The sequence below is a fragment of the Zasmidium cellare genome (genome assembly GCF_010093935.1).
Source record: "Zasmidium cellare ATCC 36951 unplaced genomic scaffold M409scaffold_27, whole genome shotgun sequence".
NCBI classification, from domain to species: domain Eukaryota; kingdom Fungi; phylum Ascomycota; class Dothideomycetes; order Mycosphaerellales; family Mycosphaerellaceae; genus Zasmidium; species Zasmidium cellare.
Window position 1 is genome coordinate 15,952 of NW_022986971.1, and position 13,794 is coordinate 29,745.

Sequence of the window (13,794 nt, forward strand, 5' to 3'; positions counted from 1 at the left end):
GCATGAGGCACGGAACGGCGAAAACAAGACACGATGATCTCGACGGGCAGCCTTACGCCTCTTTCGCTTCACCCTGTTTCGCCCCATACTAGGTGCCAAGGGTACATTATCGTCCATCTAGTAATCGCTGCCATCGGTAGCGAAATCGGGCCGCCTTGAAGCGATAGGACGTTCAATTCAGGACCATTCCTTCGCGCGGTCGTGGAGGGCGATATCGTGATGTTAGAGGCAGTCCTTCCGCGTGTTGGAGTTTGAGAAGAGGTGAGGTCGACGCCGATGGTCTGAGCTTCTGGATGTAGCACTTTGTGCTTCCACACGGTGCCTGTCACAGCTCCGCATAGTGGCTCTTTGCTGCATGAGCATTGACCACGTTTCTCAAAGTCGGTCCTGGAGACGAAATCTACTTGGCGTGCTCGACGATGTTCAAAATCGTACACTGATACCAGGCCATTGGAAGGAGTGAATCGTGGTTTCGTCCAGCATGATCGAAGGTCAGGTTTTCCATGCATCCTCCCGACTGTCGCTTACAGTCGCGTTCTCGATATTGTTGGCCAAGCATTGGCACTGCTGTGTACCAACGTGCTTTCGGGTGTGGTGCATCGTCCGCAGGTCCCGTACGTTTAGGGCCGCCGGCAAGAGCAGCGCTTTCGATCCGAAGCAATGACTGCATATGCACATTCAGCCTGGTCGCCACGTGGCTGCATGTAAGATTTCAGGCACACGCAGGAACCGTAATGGAGGCACCCTTGCAAATGTGCTGCCCGTGGTTCTATGTCCGGATTGGATCTTGGCAAGGAGCTCCATGGGACAGCAGACGCAAAGTCGTATGTCTGCTCACGGAGAAATTAGAGGCCCTGTTCCGAAGCTGATGCAGAACGCGTACGTTGCTGCAAGTCGAGAAGTCTTGCTGTTGTCGTGAACAAAGCGAACAGGTCGAGCAACACAAAGCACGTGTAGAACTCTATATCATGTCGTCAGTCCCTTGGGGGAACGCATGTTGGTCACCGTTCTACTCACCCACGTACACGACGACGTCCGATCCTTCAAGATGTTTCTCCCTATCCTTTCCAGCGCGTTTGCTTTGGCATTATTCGCAATCAACGCCAACAGCGCAGCGCTTTCCAATCGTCAAGCCACCACGGAAACCGTTCTTGGTTCGTTCTATGCCTATGGCGAAGGCGTCGATGGTCTGCCCGTGTTTTGGTCCGATGAGACAGCTTTCATTGGGCTCCAGCCACCTGAAGATTCGACGACTGCTGCGAATGTTACATGTAAGCATGCAAGTATTATGTACAAAACCTCCACTTACCGATGTTAGTCCACGACGAATCTGACAGCACCACTCTTACTGTGACGGCGAACGACACCGAAACATTGTCTGCTACGACCTTCTTTGTCGACAACTCCGCCGGCGCTTTCGAACCAGCCGGCTTTACGAGCACTCCTGAGAGCGCCGACGAGCTTGTCACCTCGGGATTCATTGTCTTTGGAAATCAGCTCGTCTTGGTCGATGACACTGGCGCCTTGGAGCAACTCTGGTGGGCCGTGCCCACTGCAACCGATGGAGTTTGGAGCTTGCGCTGGAATGTTGACACTGTGACGGATGACAACGCAGTCCCGGTGGTCGTTAAGAACGTGGCTCCTGTTCCGATCGGAGTTGGAACTTCTTAGTTAGCAGAGAAAGGACAGGGTCAGTCATAGGAAGTGGTGGGACATTGTACACGGGAAGATGTGATGTGTGGGTGGAAGAGGTGCCATTGAAGCTGCTAGAATGGATCGTAGGTCATTCGCTTGCACATCATCAAGGCAAAATAAAACATGACCTCGTCGTATCGTGCTGTATCAAACCGTACCGACGATGACTGGACTCTTGCCCAGCCATTCGCCTTTTGTAGAAGCCATATAGCTTCGTGTTCCTCGAATTGCTTAGTCTGGGCGCCTGTGTGCGTCTTCTGGCATGTTGAGAGCGCCGGCGGCGATAGGAAGGATTCTCAAGACGATGGACAGAGGTAGGGAAATAATGGGAGGATGGGAGCTTGAGCTTGATGATGGGCCGGCAATATCTCGGGAGCCGCGACGATGACGCCAATCAAAATAAAACGCGCTTCTCGCGCGTTGATCCTGCTCGCTCTTTCGCTGCCGGACTTTCTTCCTCCTTTCACCAACACATGATGATTCGTTCCATTGTCAAATGAAAGCCCAGAGCGAAAACGCCACGGCGATAGTTGGAACGCGAAGGAGGATTTGATTTGAAAGCTCGCAATATACTGAACTGGGATTCGCTAACATAGCAGTAGACTCGTCACTCGACATTCTTTCAGACACACATACACTTTGACACAAAAGAAATATTCGTCCATCCACCCGACACCATGAGAAAACTTTCCAAAGGGTATCACACACTGCCAAAATTCGCTCATCAACGCTGCCACAACGCCATTCGCTTTCAATATCTCAAGAGAAACACTTCACTACTATCGAAGTATCAGTAAAAGTGCTTTCGATCGAATGGATGGGCTACATGACTTACACTTTCCTTGTCCTCGTCTACCTGATCAATCCTCTCTTGATTCGGCCAAAGGTTGCGGAAAAGCGGCTGGAAGTTGACATTTGAGAGGCAGCAGAGGATGATCGCAGCGGTGTTGTTGTTCCACTGGACATTGTCGAGGAGGAAGAACCACTTCTTGCCATATGGTCCTTTGGGTAGTAGAAAAGAGAGATCGGGCCTGGAGCAGCGGTGGCGACGAGAGGCAACATGATGACTGGATTCGAGATCGATGCGTCTGACTCCCTCGAGTGCACTCTGTGCGAGCCGGAGACTGATATATAGAGGAGTTGTAGGATGGACGAACGGACCCGAAGGAGTATCAGATGCGAGCTGATGGGAAGGTGAGATGCTTGGCAGATGTTGTTGGGAATAGGAGTCGATGAGGAATTCTGCACCGGCGCTGATAAATGCGAGTTTGATGGACTTTCTAATCTTCGTGTTGTTCCTGTGGACGATGGCGAAGCAGTCAGCTTATTTTATGTTCGCTCAGCGATGGGGAGAATGCCATCATCGGCAACTATTCGCAGTCGCACAGGCATCCGAATTGTTCAAGGCGTCAGGAACTGTCCATGGCTTTGAAAGCTGGCATGCATCGCATTCACAGCTGAAGAGAGTCAAACTCGTCGCCAACCAGGCTGCTGCTTTACTTTATTGCGAGCAGCGAGCACGGGGATTGGAGGTTATCGAGCTGCCTCTGCCCCCACATGGCTCCCGGCCGTAGGTGGCTGAACTGTTGCTGCAGCTCCTCAGGCACCGGCTTTCCAACCATTTGTCGGCAAATTTCGCCGCAAAGGCCGAGTTGAGCGCCTGTTGCGAGATCCAAGCCTAGCTTTTGCAGTATCCATCATGTTTCGCGATTACGGGTAGGGCGATGGAAGAACAAGGATGCAGACGATGTCGGTGTTGGTTGAGAGGCGGTGCTTATTTTAGGACCGCCCTAGGATTACTAACTCGAAGGACGACATCACCTCTTACTTTTCGAGCCCTCTCACTCTTCTTTTCACCACCGACACCGATGCATAATCATCAGGATCGCCACGCAGCATCTCGGGCCCGGTCAGCCCTATCCTCGTGGATCTCGGTAGGAATCGCGAGACTCCACGTGAAATAGGGCCACGAGCGTCCGCGAGATGCGTGAGATTCAACGCTCGGGCATACTACCGCTTTCTCTTCTCTATCTGGTATGTCAGCCCGGATGTGTCTGATATGTCTGATACATAAGCACAGCTCTCTCGCTCAGGGCATAGAGCTGAGGCAAAGCATATTCCGCTCACAAGACCGGCCTAAGTCGCGTGTGGGCATTCCATCTCGACTGCTCAGTTCGGTGGATCAACAAGGCATCTTTGCATCAATCTACGTGAGAGACAAACGCAGACCTTCGCCTTTTCTCCTCGACGTACCAACGAAGCCCTCTGATTACAACAGGCGATGCATATCCAGCACGGGTACATTGGAGCAGGTGGCTACTCTGCGAGCCTAGAAAAAGCATACAGCGCCCTGTACCTCCATACAACCACCTTCGAGCAGGCCTCACAGCTCACGGCGACGAGAGACCGAAGCCAATTTGGACCGAGTTGCGTACAGAACGAATGCGAGAAATGAAACACGAAGAGGGTCCCAAGGCTCGTCAACAATATGATGGACTTCACTGGAGCTATATTCGTCGCTGATATAGCTGACCTTCACATGGCCTGCAGCATCCTCAGAGCCTCTGTCCGCGTTCCAACCTTGGCCATTTCACCCTCAGCCGAACGACGTATCAATTCGCGGTAGCCAGCTTGTAGTCGAGATCGACCTTCTGAGACTCAGTCGATGCCAAGAACGTTACAGCCTTGGCCGCCTTCCCTAGCGTGAAGTCGATTTCGTTTGGATTGTACAACGAGGACCAACCCCACCCAGGCGCGGTGTCTGCATACACAGTCCGAGTGCTGTCGAGAACCGTCATGTCGTAGATGGTGCCGTTGTTTACGGTAACGACGTATTTGTACCTGTTGCGGAAACTCAGCATGACCTCAATACGACGCAAGTTTAGTTATCGACTTACTTCCCGGCGGACAGGTCTCCCGCGCGCAGCTCAAATGTCTTGGTTTGCCCGTTTCGCGTGGTCAAAGTAATTCCTCCTGGGCAGGATCAGTAACTCACGCTGGCTAGATGCCACCTCTTTGGGATTATGTGCTTACCTTGCGTTATTGTAGTCTGCTTCCTGGACAGCTTGATGGCTTCTGCACCTCTGGCTATCGAGAACACGGCCAGCAATGCGACCAACGATTCCGTTGCGAACTTCATTTTGCGTCGACGAAAGCTGGAAAACCGGCAAAAGCGACAGTGTCAAACCGTACATGGCATGTGATCTCCAGGTCAAAGTATCCTCTGGACTTTAAGACCATGACCATCCCTTCAAAGCCAAAGTCACGAGGCGCCGCCAGCCTGCAACATTCTTTGTTCAAATCACGGCCGGGAAATTTTGGCTTGCGAACACAATGGGTATTGCTTGGCGAATCGCACTAAGATCGATCTCGTCAAAGCAGTCCTTTGCATTATTTGGCACTCTCAGGAGAAGCAATGTCTCTTGAAAGAGACCGCGAGAAAAGGCCAACAAAGCTCCTGCCGCATTCGGCCTAGTGGAAGTGGCCTTTTTCGACTTCACCTCCTAATTGTTAGCATCACCAGCATGTTGCTGGCCCTGCAATTTCACCACTACAACTCGCATTGTTGGTCATGCGGAGCTCGCCAGGCTTCACATTTCGGAATGCCTCGAAACTGCTGCCGGCTGACTTGACCATCAAGCCATGGATGATGATAGCTTGGCAAAGACCATCACCGGCTGCGGATTGCTTGGAAAAGGGAAATGCCTATCGATCTCCGCAATCTTTGACAAACCGGCGGATTGCGCTCGGCCCTGCCAATGTCCTTAACGGACACGAGCCTTGGCCTTTCCACGTCTGTCTTGATTTCCTTAGCTGACACTGGCATCGACAGCCTCGTGTCGACCAGCATGTATACCATGGACGTCGGCTCGATTACGACAATTACTTGGGGCTTCCCGGCATACACGCTCGACCATTGAGGCTTTACCTGTCTCTCTGTTACCGGCCGACGCAACGCCATGATCGTGGCATAAAATGTATTCGTCGATCGGTTGTGGACTATTGCAGGACATCGAACCGCTACTTGCCTGCCGAGCTATTAAAGTCGTTGGGGGTCAACTGTGTCACGCTTACTGGAAGGAGTCACTATGGCTATGACTGGCGGCGCAGACCCAATCCTGAAGGTATTATGGCGAAGCTCACGACACTGAGGTGGATGTTTTGGCTGAATTGGGTTTCCATCAACAAGCGACGTACCGTCAATCTAACCGGTCGGATTGACAAATGGAACAAAGGAGCAGTCAGTGCCATCCATTTTGCAATCTTCTTCCCTTGACCAAGAAAGATTGAGGAGTATGATCTGATCAAGCAAAGATGGAGTGACACCGACTTCGTTGGCTGTTTGCGTATGCTTGCGAATTCCGTCATGGTCTTCTTCGATATCCAGGGGTGAGGCTTCGGCGCCTATGCCTCGTCGTCACCATACATTGTCTGCACGCCGACGCTGAGCTCTGTATCTGGAGTGGCGCCCTTGGTGCGGGAGTGGCCAATTGCGAAGAAACGAGGGGATGGGATGGCAGCAGTCATGCCAATGCGAGTTGTTACTAGCCGAGTCATGCCGGCCGGTATTCTGTGAGCAGATCGCAGCCATCACTGGGAATCTGGTCTGCCGACTAGGCCGTAGGTCAATCTCCACGGGTTCTCCTCGCTTCTCATCATCTTCAGCTTGCCTTTGCGATTTGAATGTGGCCAGTCCCTGACCTACAGGCATTCACATCCTTCCATCATGGACTGCGATTGCCCTTGATTCCGCTCCGGGAGGCCTGTCCAGCGCTGGGCGGAGCGAAACATTCTACACATTCCTGGCCGCTGCAGTATTCATGTTGCTAGGGTGGGTCTTGCTTTTCAAGCTGGACGAGTCCTTCGAGCCATAGGGGCAAGCGCATGGCTTTCAAATGAGGATCATTGATTGCGTCTCCAGGTCTCCGTACTGACTAACATTTAACAGATTCGAGCAGGTTTCGGTATTGGAATATTATTGTGGGCCGTCACCATGATGACTTCGTGAGAAAGTCGTTTTCAAGGACCTTAGTCGACAACTTTCGCGTTTTCTTAGACTCTTGGCGGACTCTGACTCCAGATACCTGTCGCCCAAGGATCAGTGACACAAGCTCATTTGCCGTGAGTTCTTCCAATCAAACTCAGGCTGGCATAGCAAATATTGGAGCGCGAGAGGAAGGAGAAGGAGAAGGTGCAGGTGTAGGATTGATTGATGGAGCCTCATGCCATCAGAGTGCGATGTGGTACTATGAGAGATTCAACATCGCTATATCATTGCTTCGCCCAACGACGGCGCATAGTAAAGCGTTTCCAAACGTTTTCAGCAGAACATGGTATCTCTCAGGGGCCAACAAGGAGCTCGTCGTACTGAACGAGCACATGCATGTATAGGAGACAGCTGTTAGCCGTTGTCGGCGAACAAGGCACAAGTAGAGAACGCTCCCGTCTCCCGAATAAAATGTGAAGCCTATAATTTCCTCGGCTCGACTTTCGGAGATGGCTACTCCTCAAGCCAATCCTTCGTGTCATTTCGCATTTCTTGCAAAAGATTGGTACCCTTATTCTTTTACGATCTGCCAAGCAAGTTGTCTGTTCGTCGACCAAGCCGTCTTTCCAGAGGATCGTGGAGAGCGAAGCGACGTGAGGTGAGGTAAGAGGCACAGAGGAATCGTTTCGCCGAGGCAGTTGGTCACAAGAGCTCGTTTCTTCGCTCTCCTCTTTTTTTCTCGAATGTATCTTTGTACCTCCTAGAGACCTCGCTTCCACTTGCCCGGTGGCTTGGATTAAACGTACAGTTGGCACGTTTCGAAAAGGGTGAAGACCGTTGCCACGTGGAAATATTGATAAGGCGCGTTGTGTGATGTGATGGTTTGTCAAACGTCTGGAATTCAGGGTCAATCAAATTTCAACCAATGCGCGGGGTTAAAATTGGAGATGTCACGTGAGCTTGAGCATGAGTCTCGTGAAGAGGCATTCTTCGAGATTATGTTCATTAGGTAGTCTGTCTTGTTCCTATAGCCGTCTGGACGTCCCTTCAACTCATATATCTCGTAGGCTGGCTGTGAAGCGCGCGCACACGACCCCAGAAGTCTCTGTAGTTGTTGGTTGGGTATTAAGATCAAGGTCCTGATGTTTTTTGGGTTTTGTTGCGAAGAAGCGTCTGATCCATCCCTGCCCGTATTTGCGATCCTTGCCTTGTCGCACGAGGAAGGTCCTGTACAGTTCCCTTTTCTTGTGGGCGGAATTTCGTGTCATCTTCACTCCTCTCTTCCAACATAGAGACCACCTATCCAGCCAGCCATTCCCGGTTCTCTCAACACCAGTAAATATTTACAGCGCCGGACGCGTGAAAGAAGATTGAGCTCTCCGGAGTCAGCTCAAATGCAGCCCAACCAAGCAAGCAGCCGGAACACCCGCCCAGATTTCCCAGATCTATTACCGCTCGCCCAACGCCTATGTACATGATGAGTGACTCCATGATGCTCGCGTCGCAGGAAACGAAGAATTAAACAGGACTTCGCGTGGCTTCACTATCGGGCTGCTGGCGGCTCTACAAGGCCTGCTGCTGGGTCTTGAGCAGCTGCTGGCGCCGGTGGTTTCGCAGGTTTCTCTGCCGCTTCCTTCTCGGCGCGCTCTTTGGCAGCGGCCTCTTCTTCGGCCTCCCGCTGCGCGTCTTCGGCTTCTTTTTGCGCCCTTTCGGCCTCGACCCGCGCGTCCTCGAGCATCTTCATCTTCTCCTCGTCCGGAAGCTGCGCGTACAGAGCCGTGTTCTCGTCCCACGCGTTCACGCACTCGGTGACCCAGTTGCAGCGCTCGACTTCGCCGTAGAGAGGGTGGCTGTAGCGGGGATGGGCAGTTGGCCACCCGGACGCGTGGTAGTGGTGTCTCACCAGAGCTTGGCGTCCATCGTGGGTACCGGAATCAGAGTGTCCTTGGCCAGCGGCAAACGCTTCAACAGTCAGTACCAAGATACCGCCAGTCAGCTTCGATTCGTTGATATCGTGGAATTCATCCCACTTCACTTCCCGGCCAGTTCGTCTTGACATCTCGCTCAGGACGGCGTTGGTGAAAGCTGAAGGACCGGTACCGCTGATGACCTGGTCGAAATCCAGTTCGATTTGGGAGATTGGCTTGTTCTGCTCGAGGGCGACATTTCGCAGCCACATCATGATGTTCTCAATCAGCTTGAGCATCACTGGTTGACGGGGCTTGCTCATGAATGTCCACTGGCAGAAAGACATGCATTTAGAGCCGAGAATGGGGTGCTCTTTGAAGTCTGGCTGGTCAATTTCAACGCCAATCACAAGATCGACGTCCTTTTCTTGCCACCGGGTTGGAATGAAGTGATCCGCTGATTTGAGGGCCTCAACGTCGATATCGGTGTAGATGCCACCCTCGACGTACATGATCATGTATCGAAGTAGGTCGGCCTTGATGATGCGGGCGCTCAATTCGCGGTACATGAAGACAATGTCAGGTCGGTTGAGACCTTGTGGGCCGAAGTGTGTCTCGACGTATGCCATGTCGTTCTGATCCGTCAGAACTTCGTATCGGTATTCGGGGTTCTTGGTGATCCACGTCTGTGCGGTGTTGTGATCCCTCTCTTCGAACCGCATGGGGTCCACCTTCCATGTCTGCCAGATCTTTCGAGGAAATGATGGTTGCTTGTGTTCGAGCAGCTTCGGTACTGCGCTGGGAATGTTGCCGGAGAGGAAGAAGAGGAAAAGTAGCGCCGCGCATACTGGGAGGAGGATTCGTTGTATCTGCTTTGGAACTCCGATCTGGGGGACTGAGGCGAGCAAGTCCTTTGGAGTCTTTGGACTGCCCAGCCTCATCTTCTCGGGATCGCTGGTGCGAGAGGCAGTCCGACCCATGACTGCCGCTGGGGAGGTGGTAACGATTGTCTGTTCGGACACACTTCCTCTCTACAGAGGAAAGGAGGGCATGCGACAACGAGTGAACAAGACGCGCGAAGGAGTCCAGGCGGTGGATATTAGGAAAACGTCATGCGCGATAGGGCCTGCAAATCTCCTCACCCTGCAATTTTGCTGGATATCACGGACAAGGGAGACGAGAGAGCGCATCGGGACCAGTCGAAGTCAAGTTGCTATTAGCTGGGCCACCAACGCACAGCGGATTGCCCAGCCGAGCAGCAGCAGGGCTCGAGATGGCTGGCGCCGTTCAACAACCATCGTATTGACCAACGGCGCGCGACCGAGGCTTTCACGCCAGAGGTGGCGATCCGTTCACATGCGTGGCCAGTCGCCGCGGACGCAGAGCAGCGTAAGCCTCGGACGTGGCGGACGACTCTGCCACTTACCATGGGCGCCTCTTCTTCTACCAAACTACCGCAAAAGACGGCAGGGTCCGCCATCCTGTGTGCGGGGAGTGGCTGCAGATCAGATAGCAGCGACATTGCATTCGTTGCTAGCCGACGCAGGCACCCACTTGCCATGGCATAGCGTGGTGGAGGCGACGCAGGAACGCACCGCACCTTGATTTGGCAACACGCTGCAGTGAGTCGCTGCAAGTTGCACCGTAGCGTCGCATGATTCGCCCGCGCAACGCCTCGCCGCTCTGCACGCAGATTGGGTGAGCAAAGTCAATCTCCCAATGAGGCATAACGGTCGCTGCTCGCAACCGCCGAGGTGCCAACCAGCGGATCGCGCTCGTCCAGGAGCAAGACCGCTTGAAGCTACACCTCCGACAACGAGCGATGGTCTGGTCCGGCGACCCGCTAACGAGCTGTCCCCGCCATTTCTTGCAGACGGCCATTTACGATTACACTCTTGCTCCTCTCTCCAAGGCATACCAGTCAGTCTCATCAGAGCCGCAACCACACCTGGGCCAGGCTTTCATCACTTGACCACATCTTAGTTGATGTGCCTTCTTCGCTGCTCCTAACCACCCGGTCGTTTTGAGCAGCAGCATGGGAGAGACGCAGGAGAAGAGACTGGGCCTGCTGGAGCAGGGCGAGATGGAGGTAGACTCAGATTCCACCCTCAACGAAGACGACAGGCCGCCAACGCCGGTCGCGAAGACCAGGGCACAACTTGCACAGCTCCTCGAGTTTGGAGCATCGAGAGTCGCCATGCTCCGACCTTCCTTCCTACAGGTCAAAACCACCAAGACCACCAAACTCCGGCGGACCGCGTACCTGGACGGAATCAGAGGATTTGCATCACTCCTCGTATACTGTCTGCACCATCAGCTATGGGCACACGCCATCCAGGGTGGCAGCATCAAGCTTGAAAACACATGGGGATGGGATGGCGAATACTATCTCGGCGCATTCCCCTTCATTCGCACATTCTTCACCGGCGGCCATTACGCTGTCGCGGTCTTCTTCGTGCTCTCTGGCTACGTCTTGGCTTATAAGCCTTTGACGCTCATTCAGGCCGGCGAGCACCTGGCCCTCGGCGATGCCCTGGCATCTGGACTCTTTCGACGATGGCTGCGACTTTATCTCCCAATTCTGGCAGTCACATTTGGCTTCTTGTTAATGCCCCATCTATTCGGCGTTTCATCCGACTTCCGACCGCAATCGACCCTCGGGGCCGAGATCTGGAAGTGGTATTGCGATCTCAAGAACTTCACTTTCATCTGGAACATGGGAGGAGAAATCATTCTGGACTACCAGAAGCACGTGTGGTCAATTCCGGTCGAGATGCGAGGCTCAATCACCATCTGGACAGCCGTTCTGGCGTTCTCGCGCTGCACGAAGAATGCGCGCCTGACTTGCGAGGCCTTGCTTGTGTTTTACCTCATGTACATTGTCGACGGTGCTCACTTCGCCATGTTCACGGCGGGCATGTTACTTTGCGATCTGGATCTCCTCGCTCATGACGGCAAGCTGCCCAAGTGGATGTATTCCCTGGAGCCATACAAGATCCCGCTTGCCTACGTGGCCTTCGTCGTCAGCATGCTCCTTGGCGGTATCCCATCTAACTCCGTCGAACTCGAACACATGCGAAAGTCGCCCGGATGGTACTACCTGTCCTTCCTCAAACCACAGGCAGTGTTCGATTACCGATGGTTCTTCCTCTTCTGGGCTTCGGTCCTCATGGTCTGGTGCTCCGGCCGTCTTGGCTGGCTCAAGCGATTCTTTGAGTCTCGTTTCTGCCAATACCTTGGTCGCATCTCATACATGTTCTACCTCATGCACGGACCTGTTTTGTGGCTGGTTGGAGACAGAATCTACGCGGCCGTGGGCTGGGTGAACTTCTCGCACGCGCTCACAATCCCAGGTTGGGCCGACACCTTTCGCCTTCCGAAGTGGGGACCTTTCGGCTTGGAGGTCTCGTTCATCATCCCGCAGCTGCTTTTGTTCCCACTTACGTGCTGGATGGCTGAGCTCATGACTGCTGTGGTCGATGATCCTTCGATCAAGTTTGCGGCATACTGTTACTCTCTCACACAACCCAAGAAGGATTTGCCTTCTTCCTCGCCGTCGCGAGGCAACAACGAGCGCAAAGCGTAGACGCGTATAGATGTACGACCAGCAATGCATATAATGATTAATCGTTCAACCAACAAAGCCTACGCATAGTCATCACGTACATTATCACTCTTTACACTTCACATCGCCTTATCAGCAGAACCACAGGTGTACGATGTGATGATGGTGTTCGGCAGCCAGTAACCTTGCCACTCCTCTTCGTAAAATCACGCCTCCCTCGGCTGCGCCCAATGAACCCATGTCATCCTGCCGCTGGATGGCGCAACCTAACGGTCCAATTTAAATTCAATATCAATAAGGTTCAACTGATGCGGCACTGGAGCCACGCCTTTTTCGAATTTCAAACAGCGGCCACTCGCAATTTTTGAGGTCCCCTTGGCCTCTCAACGCTTGGGTAACGAGAGCTCCTTTTCGATGAGGAGGCTGGTGGTGCACAACTGCCGTTCGCGGTAGTTGGATTGATTTATCTCAACGAAGGAATCCGTGATCCTCTCGTCTCTTCAGGGTTCACAATCCGGACAGACCTGCGGATGGTTATCGATTGTGACGAGGAGGAGGAAGAATTCGGGTGGATCCCGCTGCACGGTATGCAGGACTAATGCGTGCTTCTCGTGTAGTGTCAATTGTTCGGCAGGCAGGGAAGCTCAAGTGCAACAAGCGGGGAGAGTGGCGATTGATTGGGGTAATGATTGCCCACCTCCACCTCGAAAATGTTGGAACTGGGAACTTGGCAGGGGACTGCGCACCACTCTGGTCGTGTCCAGTGTTTGGGCTTCCGAAAAACACCGAGGAGAGTCGATGCTGATCTGGATTGTCTCTCTTATCGCGGTCCTCAGAGGCTGGGGTCATCGAGTCCAGTGTTCGGGACGTTGTATCTGGTCCCTCGTGTTCGTGCTTGTCAAATGCACACTATTGCTGCTGACTGAGGCATCGCCGCAGGTTCCCTTTGCCTTTTTGCCCGTGGCGCGGATGGGACCGTGATTTGTCTATTCACTAGTCCTGTCGCCTGGTTTAGCTGCTGCTGCTGCTGAACGATGAGAGCTCTGCCCGCGTAGCTTTCTGGCAAGCGTGAAGAAACAGCCGAGCAATCGTGACATCTGATTTCCTGCAGCTGCGATATCAATATTCGTCCCTTTCGCGAGGCCGCACACGGGCGTTTCGCTGGATCCGCCTCGCTTTTCTCGTATCGTCCTCTATACAGATGTTGTCGCGGTGGTGAGGTGCGAATAAACACAGGTCCAGGTCCCTGCTAGCGCCACCCTTCCGCCAGCATGCTGGTCGCCGGCAAGACGAGGCTCGTTACTGTGACGGCCTTTTGTGTGATCGCGTTCATCGCGATTGCGGCCTTTACGTACAATCCGGAGCTCACAGACGAATCCTCACAATACCTACGGAAATCATGGTCGAAGATTTCCAGCGAGCAGGCGTGGTTGGGAGGAGGGAATGCGCCTACACCTCCTGGCAGCCTTCCCAAACCGCAGCCTCCCCAAGAGGCGCTGCCTTTCAACCCCGAGCCGCAGATATCGGAGCCTGACCTCCCTTCGAAGAATCCGAATCCATATGCCGCGGTGAACGAAGTGACTGGAGGGGATGTGGTGGAGGAGCACACGAGCAGCAGTTCCTCGACGACTTCCACGTCA

At 53.4% G+C, this 13,794-nt stretch overlaps 5 protein-coding genes across 5 annotated transcripts; 2 read left to right on the forward strand and 3 right to left on the reverse strand.

Moving 5' to 3' along the window:
- Positions 1 to 1,048: 1,048 nt before the first annotated feature.
- On the forward strand, positions 1,049 to 1,671 carry M409DRAFT_25407 (uncharacterized protein; the record flags this gene model as incomplete). The annotated part of the gene is made up of 2 exons (XM_033807676.1): positions 1,049 to 1,271; positions 1,319 to 1,671. The coding sequence occupies 2 exons, from the start codon at positions 1,049 to 1,051 to the stop codon at positions 1,669 to 1,671; spliced, it is 576 nt and encodes a 191-aa protein (XP_033664947.1).
- An 800-nt stretch (positions 1,672 to 2,471) lies between these two features.
- Positions 2,472 to 3,254, reverse strand: M409DRAFT_56782 (uncharacterized protein; the record flags this gene model as incomplete). The annotated part of the gene is made up of 3 exons (XM_033813395.1): positions 2,472 to 2,474; positions 2,531 to 2,993; positions 3,196 to 3,254. 3 exons carry the CDS (start codon positions 3,252 to 3,254, stop codon positions 2,472 to 2,474), a joined length of 525 nt encoding a protein of 174 aa, XP_033664948.1.
- Positions 3,255 to 4,307: 1,053 nt separating this feature from the next.
- M409DRAFT_25408 (uncharacterized protein) lies at positions 4,308 to 4,834 on the reverse strand (the record flags this gene model as incomplete). Its single annotated transcript, XM_033807677.1, has 3 exons — positions 4,308 to 4,536; positions 4,593 to 4,668; positions 4,729 to 4,834. The coding sequence occupies 3 exons, from the start codon at positions 4,832 to 4,834 to the stop codon at positions 4,308 to 4,310; spliced, it is 411 nt and encodes a 136-aa protein (XP_033664949.1).
- Positions 4,835 to 8,225: 3,391 nt separating this feature from the next.
- On the reverse strand, positions 8,226 to 9,569 carry M409DRAFT_68006 (glycosyltransferase family 32 protein; the record flags this gene model as incomplete). The annotated part of the gene is made up of 2 exons (XM_033817649.1): positions 8,226 to 9,359; positions 9,438 to 9,569. The coding sequence occupies 2 exons, from the start codon at positions 9,567 to 9,569 to the stop codon at positions 8,226 to 8,228; spliced, it is 1,266 nt and encodes a 421-aa protein (XP_033664950.1).
- A 1,055-nt stretch (positions 9,570 to 10,624) lies between these two features.
- On the forward strand, positions 10,625 to 12,175 carry M409DRAFT_25410 (uncharacterized protein; the record flags this gene model as incomplete). The annotated part of the gene is made up of 1 exon (XM_033807678.1): positions 10,625 to 12,175. One exon carries the CDS (start codon positions 10,625 to 10,627, stop codon positions 12,173 to 12,175), a length of 1,551 nt encoding a protein of 516 aa, XP_033664951.1.
- Between the last annotated feature and the right edge of the window lie 1,619 nt (positions 12,176 to 13,794).